This window comes from Mustela erminea, chromosome 9 (assembly GCF_009829155.1).
Source record: "Mustela erminea isolate mMusErm1 chromosome 9, mMusErm1.Pri, whole genome shotgun sequence".
NCBI classification, from domain to species: Eukaryota; Metazoa; Chordata; class Mammalia; order Carnivora; family Mustelidae; genus Mustela; species Mustela erminea.
The window spans coordinates 42800134-42825261 of NC_045622.1; the positions used below are offsets into that span (position 1 = coordinate 42800134).

At 43.6% G+C, this 25128-nt stretch overlaps 1 protein-coding gene across 1 annotated transcript in view; it reads left to right on the forward strand.

The window, feature by feature from the left end:
* Window positions 1-2693: 2693 nt before the first annotated feature.
* The window catches only part of RAB38 (RAB38, member RAS oncogene family), a 57309-nt gene continuing 34874 nt past the window's right edge, over window positions 2694-25128 (forward strand). Inside the window, exon 1 of the mRNA XM_032358779.1 lies at window positions 2694-3151. Coding sequence (XP_032214670.1) covers window positions 2950-3151 — 202 coding nt within the window. The 5' untranslated portion in view covers window positions 2694-2949. The remainder of the gene's footprint in view (window positions 3152-25128) is intronic.

Here is a 25128-nt window from a genome sequence, read left to right on the forward strand (position 1 = left end):
GGCTTTAGTCTAAAAGATTTAAAAAATATAAACCAAGAGTAATTTCTTCCCACTGTGAAGAACTGTCATGAGACCTAAATGAATAACTCTGGAAACAAATTGCTATACTTCCTGTCTAGCCAGGGAGCTTGCTGTCTCTGGCTGCCCACTGCCCCTGATGGAGGGATTGCCTGCCCCCTGGAGAGGCAGGGAGGCTGAAGCTTCAGGAACTGTTCCTTAATTTTTTTTTTGTCTTAAAGACCACTCTCCTCACCCAATTTTATAGGCTTCCATCTCAAAAAATCTGGGTCTTGGTCTGCTGCCCTACACAGTAAAAATCTCACCATTTGGTGCTCTGACGTGCTCCTGATCAGCAGAGAGGAGCAGGTGGGGGGGGCGATGACTCAGCGGGGACGAGGCTGGGAAGACAGGCCGGGGCCTGTGAAGCGGTTGGGTCAGGCCCAACAGCGAGGGCTGGGCTCACGTTATGTCTCAAACTTCTACCCCCTCCTTGTTTCCTCCACCAGCTCCGTGCCCGGACCAAACTTGTCTTGAGATCTACAGAGCCAGGATTTTAGATCTGGGGAGGGTCTTTGTAATTATCACTCGTTTTTCAAGCTCGAAGAAGGGCGGAGGCCCCTCAGGTCTATCAACTCCTGTCCCTGCAAAATGAAGCCACAGTGTTGGCCAATACTTGAAGCAGGTAGAACACTTGGCTTACTTGTTAGATATGATCTGCCTGGTGTGTCCCTGCGTGGGTGGGAACTGAAGAAGGATGGCTACCTGTCTGAGCATTCCATAAAACGCAAACCAGGGCAATTCTGCACACCTTTGCTGCGTGCCGATTAGGAGCAAAGCTTCTGAGTTACCCCCGGAGGGGACAGAAAGCTGACAAGATAGGGTGCCGGTCCCTAGTATTTATATCAGAGAACATGGTGTGAAAAGCTTGTCCCTCACTTGCTATTAATAACTGCCATCAGGGGCACCTGGGAGGCTCAGTGAGTTAAGCCTCTGCCTTCTGGTTCAGGTCATGATCTCAGGGTCCTCCTCTCTCTCTGCCTGCTGCTCTGCTTATTTGTGATCTATCTCTCTCTGTGTGTCAAATAAATAAATAAAATCTTTAATAAATAAATACTAAAATAAAATAACTGCCATCAGCACCTGCTACAGGCTTGGCATCTTATTGACTTGTACCAGCAACTCTAGGAGGCAGATAGTCTTATTTTCATTTTGTGGTTGTGGAAACTGAGCTCCAGAGAGGCTATGTGATTTATCCAGGGCAGGCCGCTGGGGCGTCCCTCTGCTTGTGAGGGGCCTGCGGACGCTGACAATAGTGTGCGCAGTTTTGTCGTCTGATGGCAGGCACACAGTAGGCCCGCCAAACTTCCTCTCCTCTTTCTCCCCCAAGCCTGTACTGGAATCCCCGTTTTAACACTTTGTGTGGGTTTGGGAAAGCTGTGCTCTGTCTTGCTTTCCTCATCTATCAACTGGACAAAATACGACCCGATACAGTTGGAAAGTTGAAATGAGATAATGGGGTCGTTGCTCAGTTCCTGGCACATTCAGGTACAAAATGACTCACTTTGGTCCAGGATGCTTGTCCCTTAGATCTACATGCCACTTCCTCAGAAACTGATGTTTTTAACTGAATAGTTCCCTTCTCAGAGAGAACTCCTCTGGCCCCCTCTCTAAAAGGCCAACCCCATTCCAACTCTTCGTGCCTGTTCCCCTACCTTATTTTATCAGTGACTAATACGTTACAAATCGTACTTAGTTATTATTGTCAGTCTCCCGCAAGAAGGTAAAGTTTTGGGGACGAGGAATCTTTGTGTTATTTCTGTATCATCCCAAGCACAAATACAGATTGGTTAAAAGAGTACGTTAAGAAACAAACCAAAAACCCCTTTCTGGCTCAGGAAATTGGCTTTTAAGGTGGCTTTTTCCTTATTAGTGGTTGATACTGGGTACATTACTTAAAATGTCTACGCCTCCTTTTCCTCCTTTGTAAAATGGGAAGAATAATGGTATCGATTTAAGACTGCTAGGGCAATAAAGTGGTAAGTATATAAAAATTGGCACACAGCAAGTGCTGGATAAATACTTGCTATTGTTAGCATTTAAACTAATCTGAATAGTTATTGAAATTGTATTTCAGTGTTGCCCAGAGCTTTTAGGATAGGAGAGAAGTCTAAAAACTAAGGATGCCCTCTGCGTTTTCAGCTCCATGGTCCCCCTTGTTGGGCCACTGACAGTTGAATAGGTGTGAAAGCGCTCAGTGTTTTCTCTCCAAGAGAGGTGACAGGTTCGGATTACCATTATCACGCCACCGCCACCGAGGAAGAAAGCAAACTGAGGCTTGCCCAAGGTCAAATGACTTGCCCAGGGCCACTCACCTCAAAAAACCAGTGCATAAGGAACCGAGACCCCGACCCTTCCTCCTGAAATTGTATTCTCAGCTGCCTCTCTTCCAAGCTCTCCCTACAGTGAGGGCTGGGGGCGGGTCTCCAAGCTCAGGAGCCCTGGGTTCCCCCGGGTTTGTCACTTCCATCTCCTGCAATGCGCTGAACTTTTCCACACGCAGTTTTCCTGCACGGAAAACGTGGAAAACAAAGCCCACACCTCAAAGCTTTGTGTTCAGGATCACAGGCGAGGAAAGTGCTTCGGAGACTGTAAAGTGCTGCACGAATAACCTTTGCAACAGGCATTAAGACGGGAGCCCCCTGGTTGCCAGTCCCCGGAGACGCTCTCTCTTCCACCCGCTCCAGGGCGGCGCGCGGCCCCGGGAAAGGAAGGAGGATTAACCCCTGGGCGCCTGTCTGGGCGTTTCTCCAGGCGGCGGGGGAGGAGTTCCGCCCCTCGCCCCCGCCCCGCCGCTCCTCTCCCCGGCGCCCGCACTCGTGCTCCCGGAGTCGGTCTCCCGCCCAGGCCCTAGCTGCGCTCCCTGGTCCGGCACGCGGGCGGCCCGCCAGGATGCAGGCCCCGCACAAGGAGCACCTGTACAAGCTGCTGGTGATCGGCGACCTGGGCGTGGGCAAGACCAGCATCATCAAGCGCTACGTGCACCAGAACTTCTCCTCGCACTACCGGGCCACCATCGGCGTGGACTTCGCGCTCAAGGTGCTGCACTGGGACCCGGAGACGGTGGTGCGCCTGCAGCTCTGGGACATCGCAGGTGAGCCCCCGGGGGAGGGGCGAGGGCACGGGGGCCTCGCCGCGGCCCTGCAGTTCCGGGGCGGGGGGCTGCGGGCCGGTCCCGGGCGCCCGCACGAGACTTTTCCTGGTGCGCTGGAAACTTGGTTTCCGAGGAAACAAAAGTTTTTCTGTCTCGCTCGCTGAAACTTCAAGTGCATTCCCTGGCGCTTTGGCGCTGTTGCTCGAACTCCCTCGCACACCCTCCCGTGGGATCTCTCGACCCCGTGCGGGCCTCCCCAGGGACCCAGGGAGAGACTATCTGGGGAGAGACTGTCTGGAGTTCTCGGTCTCTGGCTCTTTTTCCGGGCGTGGACGACGCTGCCGGTGACACGGCCCCTAGTGTCATGCCAGCCACCAAGGGGGAAGCCCTGAGACCGGTTAACAGCGGGCAGGAGCGTTCCGGGCTAGAAGGGCTCTTACCCACTTGTTGTCCCCCAACTGCTGTTTTGTTGTTTTGTTTTTCTTAAGATTGTATTTATTTGACACAGAGAGAGATCACAAGTAGGCAGAGAGGCAGGCAGAGAGAGAGAAGGAAGCCGACTCTCTGCTGAGCAGAGAGCCCGATGTGGGGCTCGATCCTAGGACCCTGAGATCATGACCTGAGCCGAAGGCAGAGGCTTTAACCCACTGAGCCGCCCCGCAACTGCTGTTTTTAACTACTTACTTAGTTCATTCCAACTCCTGTCCCCTCTCAGTCAAGTGAATTTGAGGTCCTCAGCTTTGAGGAAGCCAAGGATCTTCGTGTATATGTTTTTGGAGCAAAGTATTATTTCCGTGTTTCTCTGTGGTCTATGAAAAGGAGGCTTGTGCCTGGGTGGCTTTGCTGGTTGAGCAGGACCCTGGTATTGGATCTAGCCCCGCATGGGGGTCCCTGCTTAGAGGGGAGCCTGCTTCTCCCTCTCCCTCCGTCTGCCACTCACCCTGCTTGTGCTCTCCCGGTCAAATAAATAAATAAAATCTTAAAGAAAAAAAGAAAAGGAGTCATGCACCTACCTTAGGGGCACTTTTGTCAAAGAGTCTATGACATTAGCCCTAAGATTTCTTGATTTGCCCATTAAGTTTTCACTGAGAGATCTGGGAAATGAGAAACTTCATTACAATGTTTGAAACCAGAGTTTACTTCTGAGGGTTTGTCCCCCAAGTTGGGCGGGGGAGTCAGGCAAACGTGAGGCAAATGTGTGAGCCCTTGGACTGAAGCTGTTTGCAACCTGGCCATGTCCAACCCCTCATTACAGATCTTGGCTCTGTCACTCACCAACCTGCCCAGTGGCTCCAGACGCGTCCCTTCTGCTCAGTTGCATCCCTCTTAAGTGAAAAGGGATTGGCCATGGCAGCTCAGGAATCTTCCTGCTCCGACGTTTCAAGGTCCTCTGGGATTCTCTGTGAACAGTGCCACTTCACCTCTGGCTGTTCATTGTGGTACCAGGAGCCTTTGCTTAAGTGCTGGACCCAAACTCGCCACTTCTCTTTCAGAAAACAGTTTCCTTTTTAGCTGGTGTATTTGTCTGGGAAATATTTAATCATGGCTGGAAGCAAGAGTAAATGTGGAAAATTTCTGAAAGGGTATTTCTGTTTCTGGGGACTCCGGTGCCTCTTTAATCATGAGCCGCTGAGTCTTATGATAAAACTTTTGGCATGTGAACAGATTCCTACATTTGGAGTCATCTTCAGCAGCTCTGGTGGCATAGGGGGTTATCAGGGACCAGACGATGCCATCAGCCACTGATTGGGCTTTTCATCTAGAAAAGCCACTGTGAGTCTCTGCACTTCGGTTGTTGGATGGTTTATTGTCTGAAAACTCTTCTGGCTGCGCTGATATATCTAGAACTCAAGTTTAGAAGGAACTTACTGTTTCAAAGGGGATGTAGCTGTCATTTAGACTTTTGTGTCAAACGCAAGTAGGGATGTGACCTTAGCATGTTAGAGAATGTCCGTGAATCTCAGTGTCCTGATCTAACAGAGAAGGTAGAAAGGCATAGTAATTAAGAGTCTCAATTCCAGAGGCGAACCACTTTTGACTGTATCCCTGTTTTACCCCACATGTCCTGAGCTGTTTTAGGCAAATTTCTTAACCTCCTGATCTCAGTTGCCTTATCTACAAATTAGGCAGGATGCTTTCTCCCATTAAATAAGAAATGGGCAACCAACAAATGCCACCTAAAGGTGACAGTACCTACTATCCAGGAGAACCTCAGGGATTATTGTGACAATAACATGTATAATGGTAGGCAAGAAGGGCATGATACGAATGTGCTAAGTCATAATAAATGAGGAGTCCTATATTACATCTATAATCTGGTCCAGAATACCCGGCATCATTTTTCAGCTTTATTCGTGGTACAGCATGCTGTCATGAACAATTTAAGCATCAAATTTCGAAATGCCTCCTGAGGAGGCACCTGGGTGTCAACCTTATTTTAAGTCACCCTCTTTTCTCACCTGGACTATTGCATTAACCTCCTCACTAAGCTTCTTGCTTTCTCTCTAGTCTCATATGAAGTAATTGTTTGTCAATTTTTTTTTTTTTTTTAAAGAGACTGCATAGCAGGGCATATGGGCGGGTCAGTCAGTTAAGTGTCTGCCTTGGGCTCTGTTCATGAACCTGGGGTCCTGGGTTGGAGCCCCATGTCAGGCTCCCTGCTCAGCAGGACGCCTGCTTCCCCCTCTCCCTTTGTGCTTTCTCTCTCTCCCAAATAAATAAATAAAATCTTAAAAAAAAAAAAGGAAAAAAGAAAGAAGAAATGCCTCTGAAGCTCTGTTTCTGGACTGAAGTTGCTGGGAAGGCTATAGCCACAGAATTCTGTGCAAATAAGAAATCTGAGGCGTTTGGAAAGTCGTTTGTACAGCTGTAGTGGTGTGTAGTATCTCAGGAGGGGAACTACTTTTTCCCAGGGCTCTGATGTTCAGTGATAACCTGCCTTTGACAGCCTCCAGCCCAAAGGCCCTCATGAGCTGTGTTAGAAGCTGGGAATCAGGCCCTACTTGTTGTGGGGAAGTTGGGCCCTTGTGGAAAGGTTTAGTGGAACATCGTGGTGACATATTTCAAGCTACACAGGTAGCCCTGTGAGGAGTGAATTCATACGAAATCCAACCTCAAGTACCCACTCAGACTCTAGTCAGCTAAGCGTACCTTACAGCACCTTCAGATCAGCCTGTCTGTCCAGACCTAAGAATGCTTCTCTTTCTCCTTTGGGTTCAACTCTGCTGTGTGTGTGGAAAGAACAGGTGAGGCTAAAGTGTGAACAGGAGGGCCACACTTTGAGGTGGTTGAGAGGATGGATGACATAGAGAGGACAGGCCCTGTCATTGATAGAATATCATATCCATCTGCAATGGAGGGAATCTTTGCTCATGGGATTTTTGATATTCATTTGATTCAGTGCCAACTCATGGCCTGTACGTGTCCAACTAAATTCTGTGATACGTCTCTTGTAGCCACTTTGACTGACCCGTCTATTCCTCAAAGACTCCAAAAAATACCTCTCAGGGGGTGCCTGGCTGGCTCAGCCTGTGGAGCATATGACTCTTGATCTCCCTGGTCATGAGTTCCAGCCCCACACTGGGCATAGAGATTACTTAATAAAAACAAAAAACAGAAAACTTTTTTTTCTTTTTTTAAAATACCTCTCAGGGCTTGTGAAGTAGGCTGAAAACCAACATGGTAAATTCCGCAAACCTCACAGGGAATGGCAATCATCCTGAGTCCCAAAGATTCTATCACGGAGGAGCAGCTGGGTCAGCTCTGGCTTCCAGAGCACTTGACAGTGTCAAGAGAAATTAAGTCCCTCCGCCCAAGGCCACCTACCTATTAAGTGGAAGAGCCCAATTAATACAGTTCTGTGTGACTTGGAATCAAGCCATGCTCTTAGAGACCACAGGCCTGTGAGTGCCTGGGTCATAGTTGGTCCCCTGGGATTATACCCTCCTCCCACTGAAAGGTATTACTTCTTTCATTTTCTTTCTTTCTTTCTTTCTCTCTTTCTTGCTCTCTCTCTTTCTTTCTTTCTGTGTTGCTTCTTTAGATTTACCTAAGGTTTTTCTTGCCTTCTTCCTATTTCTAACGTGTTTCTGGATATTAATCAGAACGACTGTACAGGTAGTGGGATGAAATAGAATGAAAATCTATTTCTGAAAAATTGATTCTTGGTTGTAGAGTTTTTAAAATAGATTTATCAGGAAAAAAAGTAAGCAAAAGGTTCACATTTGAGACTCTCCTTTCTATTCCTCTCCAAATCTGATTACTGTAATTATTCCATCAGCATTTTCAAAGAGAACAGTACAGTTTTGTCTAGAACTCTTTGTGTGCTTTGGGAGCACAGCTGGAGGATTTGGGATGGTCGTAGTAATAGCAGCTAACATTTCTTAAGCATTTATTATTATGTGTATAATACACATACTTAATTTTTAATTCCCCAGTAACATAGTTGGTTAAGTGGTAGTGCTGGAATTTAAAATTTGGCCATGGAATCCAGTACCAAGGTTTCTAACAGCTTTGCTCTACTTCCCACAATTTAAAAATAAAATACTTCGGGGGCGCCTGGGTGGCTCTGTCAGTTATGCATCTGACTCTTGATTTTGGCTCAGGTCCTGATCTCAGGATTGTGAGATCGAGCTCCACATCAGGTTCCATGCTGGGCATGGAGCCTGCTTAGGATTCCCTTTCTCCCTCCCCGACTCTTGCTCCCTGTCTTGCAAATAAATAAATAAATAAATAAATCTTTAAAAAAAATTAAAATACTTTATTTATTTGTTTTTTAAAGATTTTATTTATTAGAGAAAGCAGGAGTGAGGTGAGGGGTAGAGGGAGAAGTGGGCTCCCTGACCAGTCACCAGCAAGGAAGCCAGTGTGGGGCTTGATCCGGGGACTCTGGGATCAGGACCTGAGCTGAAGGTAGACGCTTAACTGAGTCACTTAGATGCCCTCAAAATAAAATACTTTAGACACATTCTTTCTTTAAAAAAAGATTTATCTATTTATTTAAGAGAGAGAGAGTGCATGAGAGTGGAGAGGAGGGTCAGCGAGGGGTGGGGAGAGAGAGAATCTCAAGCAGACTCCCTGCGGAGCTCAAGCCTGGCATGGTGCTTGATCTCATGACCCTGAGATGAGGACCTGAACTGAAATCAAGAGTTGGACACTTAACCGACTGAGCCATCCAAGCATCCCTAGACATATTCTAAATATGTTTTAAAAATATACTACTTGACGCTGGGCAAACTATGGGACCTCAGTTGCTAGACCTTGCTCGACCTCAGATGCCTCATCTACAAAAAGGCTCTTGTTTCATTTTCCTGGGATACCACATATTTGTATCATGTAATACTCTTGTAGTTTCTGCCAGTTCTAAAGCATTTTCAGTGTGCCCAGGTTATATGGGCCAGCTTCTTCCAACTTCTTCCCTTGCCAGCTTTGGGATGGGTGCAAGTCACTTACATGTCTGAGCTGTGGTTTCCTGTCTGTAAACCAAGGACAGTAGCAGAACCTGCTCCTTAGAGTTGTTAAAAAAATAAAACGAGGTAATTCCTGGGAAGTGGTGCCTGCTTGACGTATAACACCTGGTGAATAAATGTTAGCTCTTATTCTGTTCTTAACTGTTAGTACGAACTACCTTCACGTACATTTTCCTGCTTGATCTGCCCAGCATCGCTGAGGGTATACACAGATCAGGTAGTATTACACCTATTTTATATTAGAGAAAAACAAGAATCAGAGGTCAGGGACTTGCCCAGGGTTGCAAGAGTCAGCAAGTGGCCAAGGAAAAGTACTTCCATCAGGCACTTCTGTGGTAACTTCCCCTGCCTAAACTGTGTGACAGAGAAACATTGGAGGACATTATCTAACAGGCAGAGTGATGGGGAGGCAGCCTGGGCTTAGAGTCAGGAGCCCTGGGACATGGAGTCCCCATGCCAGTAGCCATGAGGTTCATCTGCATCACAGTGCTTTGTTGTTTCAGGTTTTATGAAATGCTTCTGCATTGTGAAATTCGATGCGGGTTGGTGGTGGTGGTGGGGTGGAGAAGGCAGGTTTTAGACTTGACTCTCTTCAGTGTCTGATTCTTAAAGACTGTAATTCTCCAAGGAGTTTTAGAAGAAGGGTCTTAAATGTCAACATAATAGATCTAGAAATGTAGAATGAGCTAAATTTGGCAACCACATGTCAAACAAACAAACAAAAAAATGTGTGTCAAGTCTGGGCTACTCTCTGCTGGGCAGTTTATTGCCTTGTTTCTAGCCTAGCCTGGCTAATTATAGATTTTCTAAATACCATCCGGACTAACATGGTAAGCAGTGTGTACACGCAGTAAGATGGGGAACTTTCTAAGTAGGGTGAACGGTGTGTGGGCAAAACACCCCGGGGCTTTCTGCAGGGCAGTAGAAACTCTGTCACAGACATGTGAGCATTAGGCATGTGGGACAACTGTGTTTTAGAGGACTAGTTCTGACAGGAGAGCGCATAGGAGTCTGACCAAAGCTAAGTCATTTGAGAGAAGGACGGGATGGGGAGGAATAGCTCTAAGGTGTGTGGCTGGTTTCTTCAGCACAAATGTATATGAAAGGGGCAGTATGTGTTAGAGACAGTTCTAGGTGAGGGGAAGATAAAGGAGCGAACAAGGCATGGTTGCTGGCCTCAAGAAGTTCACGGTTTGATGGGCGTGTGGCACCAAAGCAAATCACTGTAACAGTTAATGAACTGTATCAAGAAGGACACTCCAAAATATTCTGGTGGCACAGAGCTCCTGCCTGAACCACATCTGTCCATTCTCTGAGCTTAAAACTGAGCAGGTATGGGCGCCTGGGTGGCTCAGTGGGTTAAGCCTCTGCCTTCAGCTCGGGTCGTGATCCCAGGGTCCTGGGATTGAGCTCCGCATCGGGCTCTCTGCTCGGCGGGGAGCCTGCTTCCCTCTCTCTCTCCCTGCTTGTGATCTCTCTCTGTCAAGTAAATAAATAAATAAAATCTTTAAAAAACAACAAACAAACAAACAAACAAACAAACAAAAACAACAACTGAGCAGGTAGGGTAAAGCCTCTGGCTCCTGGAATATATCCAATCCTCTTACCTACAACCTGTTACTCCCTGTGATCAGTGATTTCAGGGCTCTACAGCTTGAGGCTGAAGTTCATCCTCTGGCTCTCTTCAGTTTTGTCTCCTTCTGTTGAGAGTCTTACATGTTCCCATGGCTTTAAACTCCATGCAGGTGTCTCCAAAAACATGTATCTAATTTTGATTTCCATGACCTTCAGACCTACAGTTTGGTCTTCCTGCTGGCCATCTCTATCACGATCTCTCATATATCTGGCAAGATCAATATGTCATAGCAAAGTGGCATGAAAAAGCAGATTGTTGTTTTTTCTCTATTAGTGAAGTAAAATATGCTGAATGTAGCAAAATCATAAAGTAGAAAATGACAGTAACAACAACAGAGAATACAGAGAACATCCGCAATCATCCTTCTTTTTTTAAAATTTTTTCTAAATTAACATATAATGTATTATTTGCCCCAGGGGTATAGGTCTGTGAATCGTCAGGCTTACATACTTCATAGCACTCACCATAGCACATACCCTCCCCAATGCACAATCATCCCTCTTAATGATAAGTAGTAAAGGATGATATTTTATATGTCGAAACTAGGCATCTTTCCCCATTCTCTGGACTTGGTATTACCTTTCCCATAGTCACTTGAACTTGAAACTTCTGCCATATTTTCTTCTTTGACCCTCCCAACTCAGATAGTGATTATGCTTCTCTTGCCACTGCTGTAGACCAAGGACAGTGCTATTATTACTTCCTTGTTTTTCTTCTGTAATAGCCATCTGACTAGTCTCTTCTTTCTTCAATTGTTATGTGACCCAAGGTCAAGTTCATCTTTCTGGAACATTGCTTTGGTGGCTCCCTATTGCCTATAGATTATGCATGTCATGAAATGAGGAATGAAAACACTAGAGATGAGGTGATAGGAAGGCTGATGGCAAAAAAGAGGACAGATTTCAAGTCACAGAACCATTGAGGGAAGAGTGGGTGAGGTCCTAGCAGGGAGTCCTTGAGGCTTGACCAGGTCAAGAGGAAACATAGGATCCATGTCATTGTGGCTTGTCATGAATACAGCTATTGTCTTTGAGTGTTGAAGCAGTACTTAAAGATTTGTTTTTGTTTTATTATTCTGAATTTTATTTACAAAGTCATTTTAAAATTTGAGCATTTGAGAGGTGTAAGATTTTGCCTGGGAAAATTTATTCATTCTCTTGGTGAGAAGAGGAACTAAGGGATAAACAAAGTGGATCAATTTTTGCAATTATGGAATATGATAGTCTGGTGGGACATAAAGCGGAGAGATAATTATTTGATCACTGTTTTGATGAGTGTTCTGAAGGGAAAGTGTTAAAAGAAAGTCAAAACAGGACACCTACCCTAGCTGTGGTGTGAAGGTGAGGAGACATGGTGTGGTCAGTGGTAATCTGGCATCGCTACAGGTTACAATACAGGAGGAGGGCTTGGTGAGGGAGCAGCACACAAACCATGAAAGGACATATATGCTAAGCTAAAGGTCAAAGGTAATCTCTTACATTGATCAATTTGCCAAGGCAGTTTTTGCAATTTAAACACCACACTGCTTGTGACAAATAGGTCTTATCATTTCTAATTTTGGAGGTGAGGAAACTCGACCAAGCCTGAGTAGAACATGGTGCCTGGCCCACAGTGGCCGCTCAGTGACAGTGGTTGGATACTGGAGTCATCACTCACCTGAAGAGTTTTTGAGAGTAGTTGCTTTGTAGAAAGGCTTAGAGCCCTTTCTCTCCATCTTCTTATGATTCACTCTGGGGAATCCTGCAAAGCTTTCAAGTCATTAAGAACCACCCTGCCCCTGCCTCTCTTTACTTTTCTTTCTTTCTTTTAACTCTGAGATGGAGACTCCCAGAGGTATATGCTGGCCCTGCTTCTCCTGGGAGTAGAAGTCATGTTTATTCCATCAAGGCAAGATCCTCATCTTCTAGGTTAGTGTGTTAGAGTAGTGTCTGACTTGGCAAGGTCAAGACTCTGTAGCCTGGGTTTTAACATTACTGAGTTCCACCATTTTTTTTTTAACTGTTTGTAAATTTAATAGAGAATATGATCATAAATTACTCTTTGAAAATAACTCAGGTTTTAACTTCCAGCATTCCCCACTCCTTTTAGTTTCTTACTCGTAGGTATTAATCAAATTCTATCTCTTCTGTCTTGAAAACTAACTCCGTGTTATCCCTTTGTGGTGGCCTGTGTCTTCACCACTCATCAGGACCACTGTAGCAGCTTCCTAACACCTGTCCCTTCCTCAAGCTCCGCCCCACCCCATCAGTTTGTAGTCCGCAGAGGTGAGAGTTTTGAGCATGACTTCATTCTCCAATCAGAAATGCTCCTGTTTGGCATTCTTTGGTGGATCACCATCTCTTTCAGAATTAGAGGCTAAACTTTTTTACCGTGAAGTTTGAGGTCACCCATTCCAGCCTTATCTCTCATACCTCGGACTCTTGACCATTCCAGATCTCTTTCGGTGGCTTCAATTCACCTCTCACCTCCTCTGTGCTATGGCTCATATGATAGTCGCTGGCTAAATATACTTTCCTCTTTTTCACTTAGATAACTCCTATGGATTCTTGGTCACTCAGCCCAACTCACCTCCTTTAAGAAATGTCTGTTGAGCTCATGTGCCCATGGAGGCGCTGTTTCTCTGTTCCTGTAATAACCATGCTTGTCCCGGCTTAGAAACCTTCTACTGCTCTACTGGAATGTCTTTCCAATCTATAACCCTAGCTCCCAGCGTTGTTCTTGGTAGTTAGCAGGCCTCAAGTGTTTGTTCATTCAAGTTTTCTAGTCAACTATTTCATCATGGCTTCAATTCTCAGGTATATCATTGACCTAAAAATTTCTTCATTAAAACAAAACAAAAAAATCCCTTAATTTGCTTATGCTTGAAAGATTTAATAATTTTATGAATATTAATGTATTAAAAATGTAGACACTATAAATCTGATAAATATGGTAGTCACTTTTCTGAAAGTAGCATTCTGTTTCATTTTTTCATCATAAAAACTGGGGAGTGACCTTAAAGACCATTCTTAAAAGCTGTACTTCATCATTTAACCATGTCTTTATAATTTGGAATGAAGTGTCATTCATTTGAAGGTCAAGTGGCAAAACTATTGCAATGATTTTTTGACACAGTAGAAGAAGTAATAATTTTGAAGGGTAATTTTCACAAAGTTAAGATCTTGAGGGCTCATCAAACCCAACCTTTCCTTTTATAGAAGAGAAAGCAGTGCCCTGAGAGAAGGTTTGCCTTTGTTTCTCAGGCTTTTAGAACTAGTCAATAGTAGATCTGGAACCAGAATGCAGGCATCTCTGGGTTATTAATGATGGAATTTGAAAAATTAAAAACTGATTTTTTAACACTAGATGTGTTGGTGTAGTCTTAAGCACTGAGACACAAAAGTAATTGAATTTTATTCCAGAGGGCACCCAGCCCTCTGGAAATTTATGCAATGCAGAAGACAGGATGATGAGATTGGGAATACCCAGAGACTTCCAGGTCTGGGTCAAATAACATCCCTAATATTATTTCCTCTGCTCTCCATTATGAGGCTGAAAATTTGGCCATTTGAACCTCTTCCTTCCTTGCTCTCACCCCGTTTTCGTTGCCTTGCTCCTTCCCTTCTTGCTGGTTAACATACCCTTCCCTTTGTTTCCACATATCCAAATCTTATCTAATGTTTAAGATTTATCTAGAAGAAAAAAAAAAGATTCATCTAGAAGGGCAACTCCTCTGCAGACTTCCCTAATTCTCTCATTCTTCTCTTGAATCTCATGCAACCTTTTTTTTTTTTTTCCTCCCGGTAGCACTTCTTCCTTTAGCCTTGTATTAAGAGTTATTTCCCACCTTTCCCATATCCTTGGTGTGCTTTAGCAGACCTTGCCACGGTTGTGACATGATTTAATGAAATGACTGTGAAGTCAGCAAAGAGGTAGAGAAGAATAAAGTACTACACTGTGGGGAGAACCAAGCAAGTGTGGGTTTTTTGGGAAGCAAAGGAGAATTTTAGGAGAGGATGGTCAATAATTTCAGAGAAATCAGAGTTCTTTCTTTTTGCTCCGAGTCCCTACTTATTGTAGCCTCTTTTAGCCTGATATATTATTATTATTGTTATTTTTTAAAGATTTTATTTATTTATTTGACAGAGAGAGATCACAAGTAAGCAGAGAGGCAGGCAGAGAGAGAGAGAGGGAAGCAGGCTCCCTGCTGAGCAGAGAGCCTGATGCGGGACTCGATCCCAGGACCCTGAGATCATGACCTGAGCCGAAGGCAGTGGCTTTCCCCGCTGAGCCATCCAGGAGCCCGTAGCCCGATATATTATTAACCTTTCTTCCTCATCAGCCTTGCACAAAACTGTTCTCTCAAGAAAAGTGATGAAAAACTTAGCTTCTTATGTAATCCCTCAGCCTAATGTAGACAAAGAGAATATCCGTAGTGAGCGGGATTCATGCAATTTGCAGTCTAATTTCACGCAAAATTTAAAGGAAATTGACAAATTATTTTTTGGGAAGACTATTTGTCCGTACAATGTAATGTGTTATTAAGAGCCAACATTTAGGGCGCCTGGGTGGCTCCGTGGGTTAAGCTTCTTCTTTCGGCTCAGGTCATGATCTCAGGGTCCTGGGATGGAGTCCTGCATCCGGCTCTCTGCTAAGCAGGGAGCCTGCTTGCCCTCCCCTCCCTGCCTGCCTCTCTGCCTCCTTGTTATCTCTCTCTCTCTCTGTGTCAAATAAATAAATAAGATCTTTAAAAAAAAAAAAAAAGAGCCAACATTTATGGAGTGTCGGGCATGGTTTGTTAAAATATTTATTTATTTATTTGACAGAGATTGAGAGAGAGAGAGAGAGAGAGACATAGCGAGAGAGAGAACACAAGCAGGAAAAGTGGTAAAGGGAAAAGCAGGCTTCCCACTGAGCAGGGAGCCTGAAGCGGGGCTGGATCCTGGGATGGAGTCAAAGGTAGATACTTAACGACTGAGCCACCCAGGCGCCCAGTGCTAAGTGTTTTTATGTATCCTTTCATTTATTGCTCACAGTGAGTAGATCTGGTAGGTCCTGTCACTAGCCCCATCACAGAGCCAAGAGAAATTTGCTTAGATGAGCTAGAAAACAACATAGTCAAGGAAGAAAAAAAAACACAAAAAACTTTTCAAAAGTCATAGAGGTCGTGAGGGATGGTGCTGGGTAGGAACAGAGATGTTTTCTGTTTGCTGTTTTCTGACTACTCTGTTCTACTGTTTCCTGACTGTGATACAACAGTGCAGTCATTTTCCCATTCCAGAGATTAAGTGGCATTTAGAAGATACACATTATTTATTTTAAAAGAAAAATTATGTTTTGAATCTTGATAGTTTTAGATAGAGCTAAGAATTAAATGAGCTGAGTTCTTTGCACACATCACTGCTGAGACCATGGGGTTGGCTTGGCTTAATAAAAACCATCTTTTTTTTTTTTTTTTAAATAAAGATTTTATGTATTTATTTGAGAGAAAGAGAGCGTGAGCCTGGGCAGGGGTGGTGGCTGGAGGAAAGGGAGCGAGAGAAACAGACTCCTTTCCCTACCCCTGCCCAGACTCCCACTCTCTCTCTGAAATAAATGCATAAAATCTTAATTTAAAAAAGTAGCAATCGGTTTTTCAAGTATCCAGAAACAATAATATCATAGAAAGGAAGGGTGGAAGAATTGTAGTGACCCATTTTAAAAATAAATTTCAAAATATTCTATTTAAATCCTATATTTATATTTAAATTTCAGGCTGTGTATGGGGTGGGGGGAGAGAAACAGAGACAGAGAGAGACAATTAATACCCCAGTATCCCAGATTTTTTGGTCAGAATTTATTTTGACTTAGGTCTGACACTACTCAGCTTAGATGAGATAATTCACTTGAATGGAGATCATGACCTGAACCAAGGGCAGACTCTTAACTGACTGAGCCACCCAGGCTTCCCCCCTCCCGCCAAGTTCAATTTATTAAGTAGTTAGCACCAAATAATTGAATAAGTATTATGTTCTAAAAACTTAGTAGCCATTTGAAAAAAATTGGAACACAAATTTAAAAGATTTTGAATTTCATTTTTAATAACTATAATTATTTACTGTTGGTATATGTGTGCCTTTGGGCCATGGAATAGAATTTTGAGTCCGAGTAGATATCACCCCCCTTGTTTCCTGTTTCACGTTGATTTTCACATGACTCTTGCTTTATATCACACAAACTATGAACACCTGTTTCAAAAAGATAGGATCGCATTAGAAGGAATGTAGCATGGTCTAATGTAAAAATTGTGAACTATCTCAAGTTAGTAGTTCCTGAGGTGTTTGACTGAGCTTGAGTACCTCCATGTTTACCTTGAAATTTTAAGATATCCTGTTTATCCACTTGCACCCTTGTGAGTTCATTGACACACCCCAGAGCACCTTGGTACACATTTTGGGAACTACAGCTCTAAAGGAATCTGGAAATTCTTTAAGAGTGAAGTATTTATTTATTTATTTATTTATTTATTTATTTATTTGAGGGATAGAGATCACAAGTAGGCAGAGAGGCAGGCAGAGAAGAGAGGGGGAAGCAGGCTCCCGATGCGGGGCTTAATCGCGGGACCCTGAGATCATGACCTGAGCCAAAGGCAGAGACTTTAACCCACTGAGCCACCCAGGCGCCCCAAGAGTGAAACCTTTAGAGTCTAGTTCTGAGTCCTAGACTTGTGAGTTATTTGTAAAAGTGTTAGAAATCCTGACTTTTTACTGTCTTATGAGTTACTTATAAAAGAATCTTTAAAGGTTACTTAGAGATGATGTCTCAAATGCTAAGTAATTCAAACATACCTTTTTCTTAACACATTTGAGCTTATAGTTCAGTGGAGGTATTTTTAGGTTGTTTGTTAGGTATTTGTTTAAGTTGTAGTTAAATTAACAACATGGGATGCTGATTGTTTTATCTTGATTCATGCCAACCTCTCATCTGTGACTTGGTTTCATTCCCTCCCACTATCCAGTATTTGACATTACATTATTCTCTATTCAAGTGAATTATGTCATCTAAGCTGAGTAGTGTCAGACCTCAGTCAAAATAAATTCTGACAAAAAAATCTGGGATACTGGGGTATTAATTGTCTCTCTGTCTCTGTTTCTCTTCCCCCACCCCCATACACAGCCTAAAATTTAAATATAAATATAGAATTTAATTGGAATATTTTGAAATTTATTTTTAAAATAGGTCACTACAATTCACCCACCCTTAGGGACAAAACTTATGAAAAACCAATTTTTTTTTTTTAAAGATTTTATTTATTTGACAGAGAGATCACAAGCAGGCAGAGAGGCAGAGAGAGAGAGAGAGAGGGAAGCAGGCTCCCCGCTGAGCAGAGAGCCTGATGCGGGGCTCGATCCCAGGCCCCTGAGATCATGACCTGAGCAGAAGGCAGAGGCTTAACCCACTGAGCCACCCAGGCGCCCCCAATTGTTATTTTTTATGTCATCTCACTCTTGCACACTTTAGCTTAATTCAGTACAGTGCCTCTAGCTTTACCATCTTGTTGAACAGAAGTAAGATTTCCTATGAGATGACAACCACTAGTGAGGTGAAATGGGGAAACCGAAGAAGTTGCAGAAGGAGCTTGGGTGGTTCTGAATCGGGGACCGATTTTATTCAAAGTGAATCTTAAGAATGAGCAGGAGTCTAAGCAAGCATAGCAAGTAAGTGGGTGCGATCAAGACCTTGCTTTATTCGGTTCACTCCTCTTCCTGGGGTACCCCCTCCCCAGTAAGAAATCACTGGGGGCCCAGATGGTAAAGTAAATGAACTCTTTTCTCTGTCTGGCAAACTCTTGCTCCTATTTTGATGAGTTTCTCTCTGAAAAATCTTTTTCCAATTTAGGACCACCGAAGCTACTGGTCCTTGCTTCCCTAGGAAATGGGAACACAGCTTCCCCATAATCCTGGCTCACATTTTTTTCTTTGTAAAACTCTACTGATAGTTAGGTGGATCTACTGGAACAGGCCCATGTGCTAAAGAGTATTTTGATGCAAAAATGAACAAACATGGGATCCTAAGTAACCATTTGTTAGAGCCTACAAGAGCCATAAGAAAAACAGATCAGTAGCAACAATTTCTTTAAAATAAAGTCATATCAATTTCATTAAATTCTAAATATTTTGTTGGAATTATTATTATAAAATGGATATAATTACACACATTTAAATTTAAGGCAGTGTTCTGTGATATGTGACAATGCAAAAGAAATGGCATGTGAACAAATTATTTTGCCTTTAAAAGTGGGTATTTGGTACTACTCAGCTCAAGTGAATTAACTCCCAAACATTACTCATATGATGTGGACATTGTAACTCTAAATGCTCTGAGTTTTCAAGACATTCCAATATCTGTCTTATTAGAGATCTTCCAATTTTTTAAAAAAAGATTTTATTTGTTTATTTGACAGATAGAGATCACAAGTAGGCAGAGAGATAGGCAGATAGAGAGGGGGAAGCAGGCTCCCTGTTGAGCGGAGAGCCCAATGTGGGGCTCGATCCCAGGACCCCGAGATCATGACCGAAGCCGAAGGCAGAGGCTTTAACCCACTGAGCCACCCAGGTGCCCCAGAGATCTTCCAATTTTTAAAAAAGATTTATTTATTTATTTGAGAGAGAGCAAGAGGGCACGTGTGAGTGGGTTGAGGGGCAGAGGGAGAGAATCTCAAGAAGACACCGTGCTGAACTCAGATCCCAACACAGGGTCTATCCCACTGCCCATGAGATCATGACCTGGATCATAACCAAGAGTTGGAGGCTTCACCAACTGAGCCACCCAGGCACCCCCTAGAGATCTTCCAATTTATAACTGTTGGCAAATTGTTCAAATTGCCTTAAATCTTGCATGGGTCACAGAACATGTTAGCAGCCCAACCAACCTCCAGTTTGTGGCATCTTCTGTAAACAGAAGTAGATCTCTGAAAGTGTTTAATTAGGGAAATGATCGGGTGAATTTGGCAGAGGTGTATGGAAATTAAAGTACCAGTTCAATCTCCAGTGCTGACCGCCCCCTGGAACTTCAGCCTTGTGTGCACAGCTGCCTCCTCAACATCTCAGCCTAACAGACATCTCAGACTTAACATATCAGAATCCTGACTATTTCCACAAAACCTGCACCTGCAAAAGTCTTCTCCATCTCAGCTAATAGCAACTCCGTACTTTTGATCTTTGAAGCCAAAAGTTCTGGAGTCCTGCTTGAATCATTTCATATACAACGTCTCCACGAGCATCTCGACCTCCAGATGTATTTAGGAAGAAACCCATCTTTACCAGCATTCACCATCACCACATCCGTCCACGTCATTCTCTCTTGCCGGGATGATTGTCTCTCCACTTCCAACCTTGACTCCTGTGGATCATTCCTTACTGTAGCAGCCACGGTGTCCATTTCATTCATGTTTCTCTTCTGTTCCTTCAGGACTCCTCCTGTCCTCAGTGCTTTCCTCTCTCCTGCAGAATACAAGGCAGCCTTCCTACGATGGCCTGAAATGGGCTCCGGTCTGGACCCCGAGGTCTGCCTGCCTCACCGCATGTTCCTCTTCCTCTGCTCCGTCCTCTCCAGATAGACTCCTTGCTCTTCTCTAAACACTTGGCAGACACATTTGTGCTTCGGAGTCTTTCTCTCTTGGTGGTGTTCTTTCAAAAACGCACTTCTAAATATCCATACGACTTTCTCCTTTACCTCTTTCGGGTCTTTACTTAAGTGACCACTTCCCTGTGGACCTTCACTATCCATCCTGCATAACTTGGCCCTCACCCCCACATACCATTTTCTCCTTTCCTACTTTATTTTCCTCCCTACCACTTTACCAGCTAATGTAGTGTTACGTGTACCTTACCAGCTTTTTATCTTTTCTACTAGAACATGAGATTCATTAGAACAAGGACCTCTAATTCTTTTTGCTCATTGCTCGAAGAGTGCCTGAAAAATAACAAGCATTCAAAACTTAGTTGTTCAGTGAATGAGTGAAGCGAGATGGGGCGATCCTCACTGGAGTGATGATGATGAAGACAAGGGACATGGCAGAGGGTGGCTCTTACCGTCTTGTTAAGTCTGCATGTATCTGCTGGGAGCGGGGAGGGAATTAGGGACTATTCCTTCACTCAGGAAGGAGACCTTTTTGCACACTCTGGTGCACACAATACGTGTCATGGGGACTGCTGAAAGGTGGTTCTGGCTAGGGGCACTTGTAATTTTGTGAGCGATGATTGCCCATGGTTAATGCCAGTTTCAGCCCAGCGGACTTGGAAAAAGAGTGATGGATTATGCGCTTCTGTCGCTGGCTTGGTGGGGGCAAAGTAGGAAAGAGGGAAGAGGAAAGAGTCTCAAAAATATGGCCGCAGGGTCAGATGGGCTCCTAAAACCTGGAGAAAACCTACTCACGAGCATGTTAACCAGACTCTGATCCTCGTCTGTGGGTTTCCCTGAGTCTTCAAAACTACCTTAACCTACTGTAAGTTCAGTGTCCTCTTGGCCATCACAGTAATCAGATGGATTTGTTTTCCTCTAGATCCTTGTCCAAGATCCATACATACTTTTGGTTTCATCCTCCTGCTTTTCATGCTATTATTCCCTGGAAACAAAGAGAGTATCTTGGTACTTTTAGCTTTATGGATTATGCATGACCCAAAACTTATATTATTTTGAGTAGAGTAAATTGATTCTAAGGGATTATTTCTTAAGAAGATGAGAATGATAACAAAAACATAACATTCCAGTGTGAAACTTGTTGCAACAGATACGTGCATAACCCTGTCAGCATAATGTTAATTTTCTCCACTATTGATTACTTATTGGACGTGAGAGTATAATATAGAGTAAGTGCATTAGTACGTAACACAGTTACGTATGAACATGTTCATGAACTAGTGTTCATGAACACTAGTTCATGAACACATGGTGATGTATTTTAGAGAAAGAAATAACTTTAATTTCAGCTTATTTCTACAATAGTATCTTGAGTATTTACTATATCATACAAGTATAGAATAGGCCTCAGCTTTGCAACGTTAAATTATAATCAGGGCATCTGGGTGCCTCAGTTAGTTAAGCATCTGACTCTTTTTTTTTTTTTTTTAAATTTAAGATTTTATTTATTTATTTGAGAAAGAGAGCACGCATGTGTGCCTGAGCAGAGGGGAGGGGCAGAGTGAGATGGAGAAGCAGACTCCCCGCTAAAGAGGGAGCCTGATGTGGGACTCAGTTCCAGGATCCTGGGATCATGATCTGGGCCAAGGCAAATGCTCAACTGACTGAACCACCAGGTGCTCCATCTGACTCTTGATTTTGGCTCAGGTCATGATCTCAGGGTCATGAAACCCTGTTTCAGGCTCTGCACTCAGTGGAACCAGCTTAAGATTTTCTCTCTCCCTTTCCCTCTGCCTGTCCCCCAACCCCCCTGCTTATGGCTGTCTGTCTCTCAAAAAATTATATATATATATAATATATTATATATATATTATGTATATATGTATTATGTATTATGTATTTTATTATTATATATAATAATATATATAAATGCATATATGACATTTCACTTCAGGGCACAATTGTAGGATGCATATGTCTTCACTGAACGGAGTAGGAAGAAAGGTGAGGAAGGAATTCAGGCTTTGGGAACAGAGGTATAAAAAGGCAAGAAAATCCGAGGCAGTAATGGAGGGTGTGTTTAGAGAGAATAAGTATTCCCTTGTGGCATGGCCATGGAGCTTGTTGAAGGAAGTGACAGGAGGAGTTTGGAAAGGTGGTTGGAGCCAAAGTCTCCTTGTGCACTGTTAATAATGAAGGTGTCTGTTTCTTTTTTTATTCTTTTATTTTTTAAAAAAATTTATTTATTTATTTGACAGAGATCACAAGTAGGCAGAGAGGCAGACAGAGAGAGGGGAGGAAGCAGGCTCCCCGCTGAGCAGAGAGCCTGATGCGGGGCTCAATCCCAGGACCCTGAGATCATGACCTGAGCCGAAGGCAGAGGCTTTGACCCACTGAGCCACCCAGGCGCCCCGAAGGTGTCTGTTTCTAAGCATGTGTCACTGACGGGCTAAGGTAGTGGAGCATACGGGTATTGTTGACCTTTTGAACGTGGACTCTGAAAGAAATAGAGTTTAAAGACTTCACCTAGGGAGGCCTTCAAAACAGCTTCCTGGACCCCACACAAACTAGCAGGGTAAGAATCTCTGAAGAGCAGGGCCCAGGAATGAGTATTCTCTAAATACCTAAGAGGATTTTTTTTTGGCTTTATTGAGATATAATTGGTATATAACTTTATATAGATTAAAGCTGTACATCGTGATGGTTTAATATACTTATATATTTTCAAATGATTACATTAGGATGAACACCTTCATCACTTCACATAATTACCATTTTTTGGTACGTGGTGAGAATACTTAAGAGCTACTCTCTTAGCAGCTTGCAGTATATAATACAGTATTTTTAACTATAATCACCATACTGTACATTAGCTCTCCAGAACTTATTTATCTTATAACTGGAAGCTTATACCCTTTGGCCAACATCTCCCTATATCTTCTACTCCCTGTCGTAGCAATCACCTGTCTACTCTCTGTTCTATGAGTTTGGCTTTTTTTTTTTTTTTTTTTTTAAGAGAGAAAGAGACAGAGAAAGCACATGAGTGATGGGCGAGGAGGGGCAGAAGGAGAGGGAGATCGAGAATCCCAAGCAGGCTCCATGCCCATCGTGGAGCCAATCTCCCAACCTGAACTGAAATCAAGAAAAAGATGCTTAAACAGCAGGGCCACCCAGGTGCCCCTACCAGTCTGGCTTTTTTAGATTCCACATATAAGTGAGATCATTACAGTATTTTATTTCTCTGACTTATTTCCCCTAGTATAATGCTCTCATTGCTTTTGCCCATGTTGTTGCAAAAGGCAGGGTTTCCTTCCTTTCCATGCTGATAATATCCCGCTGCATGTACATACCACATTTCTTTTTTTATTCCTTCACTGATGGACACTTAAGAGGTTTCCATGTCTCAGTCCTTACGAACAATGCTGCAGTGAACATGGGGGTGCAGATAGCTCTTGAAGATAGTGTTTTCATTTCCTCCCAATGGATGCCCATCTGGTGATCTCTTATACTGCCAAAAGGTCTGAAGACCTGTGTTTGTATTTATTTTGAGGGAGAGCAGGAGCGATGAGAGCTGACATGCCGGGAGCCTCCTTGGGGAGCTGTCAGGGCTCCAGGTGAGGGCTTAAATGGGAGCATTAACAGTGCTGATGGTGGGGGGTTGTTGACGATCCGGACCTGCTTCTAAAGCAGAAGCATTGGTAGAATGTTGGAGACCCTTTAGGCAGAGGGGCGAGGAAAGAGTCAGAAGATGACTTGAAGGTAGCGCTCAGGGGAGCAGTGTAACTAGTGATGCTGAGCACTGGAGGGAACACTGGGACGTAGCAAGCGGAGAGCCTGCATCCGTGGAGGGTGATTGGAAGGGTTGCCAAGGCAGTAATGAATTTAGTTTCAGGTATCCAAACCACTATTTTAGCAATGAGGAAAACAGACTCAGAATAGTGGAGTTGCTAATCTGAGCTCACAGAGCTGTAGGTTAGTGGTGGAGTGGCAAAAAGAATGTGCCCAGATTAACAGAACATCCAGGGTGCTTCCTCCCATTGTTTCTATGTCTATGTAGACGATTCCTGGCTTGCCTGTGCCCACTGAGAATATCTCTAGAGTATTAATTGCCAAGAGAAAATACCATTAAATACACATTATGACTCTATTACCTGTGTGTATTTTTAGCTGAGTCTGTGACACAAAACAGACCACTGAAGGCTGTTGGGACAGAGGCCAAGCATTGACTTACTAGGAATATTTTACCTCTAGAAGCAGGAAAGTAGGAGGGGACCTTAGAGGTCAGCTAGAACAAATTCATTTTATAAGTGAGAAAACTGAGTCGCAAACAGATAAATGCATTTGTCTAAGGCTGCACTGGTAACCAGTAATTAAGACTAAGACCCATGTCTCTGGCCATTCAATTTATTGCCTTCTGCAGTAAGATTGTCCAAATGATCGCTGCAGCTACCGTGTTAACTCTTGTGATTCAGTTCATTGCTTTGTCATTGAACTTGTCTGGGAGCTGGACACTGAATCATGAGTCACATTGACATGGCCATGGATGTGTGTGTAGAGTCTAAGAGAAATGGGAGCCTACATGGTGAATTGGGTCATTTTCGGGGCAGGCATCCAATAAGACATGTCTTAGTTTAGAAGTCCCTCAAGGGCAAAAAACTATGTATTTGCAGGAGAAAACACAGAGCCTGTATTAGCTATTCAGTAAATGTGCATTGAACGAGTGCTCTAACCCCACTGGAAATTTTTGAACTGTGTTTTTTTGTTGTTTGTTTGTTTCAAGTAAATTACCTGTGATAAATTCACCAGGTCTCTATGTTGCCCATATGTAGGCACAAATGAAGAGTCACATGGTTCTCATTCTTTTCATAAGAAGCAGCAGAGAGAGCGCTATCAGCTGACAAAGAAAGGATAAAATGTGAGCACTGGAAATGCCTTTGTCTGAACATGACCTCTTGCCGGAACCCCGGAAATACAAACTTTTCAAGTCTGTGGGCTCAGTGACCTCAGTTTACAAAAGATCACTTTTTCCCCCTTTGTTCCTGATCTGGCACACTTTCCCTCACACACACACACACACACACACACACAGATTGTCCTTTTTCAATTCCTATGAAGGTGTTAAGCCTATATATACATTGCTTTTTTGCATGGTCTTCAAAATGACCTTTTGCCATGTATTGGAACTGTAAAAATTTTTCTTCTTGAGGACCTCCTTACTCTACTATGAAAACTCTGGACAAGTAGATTATTGAATAACCCATGACTTTGCCTTT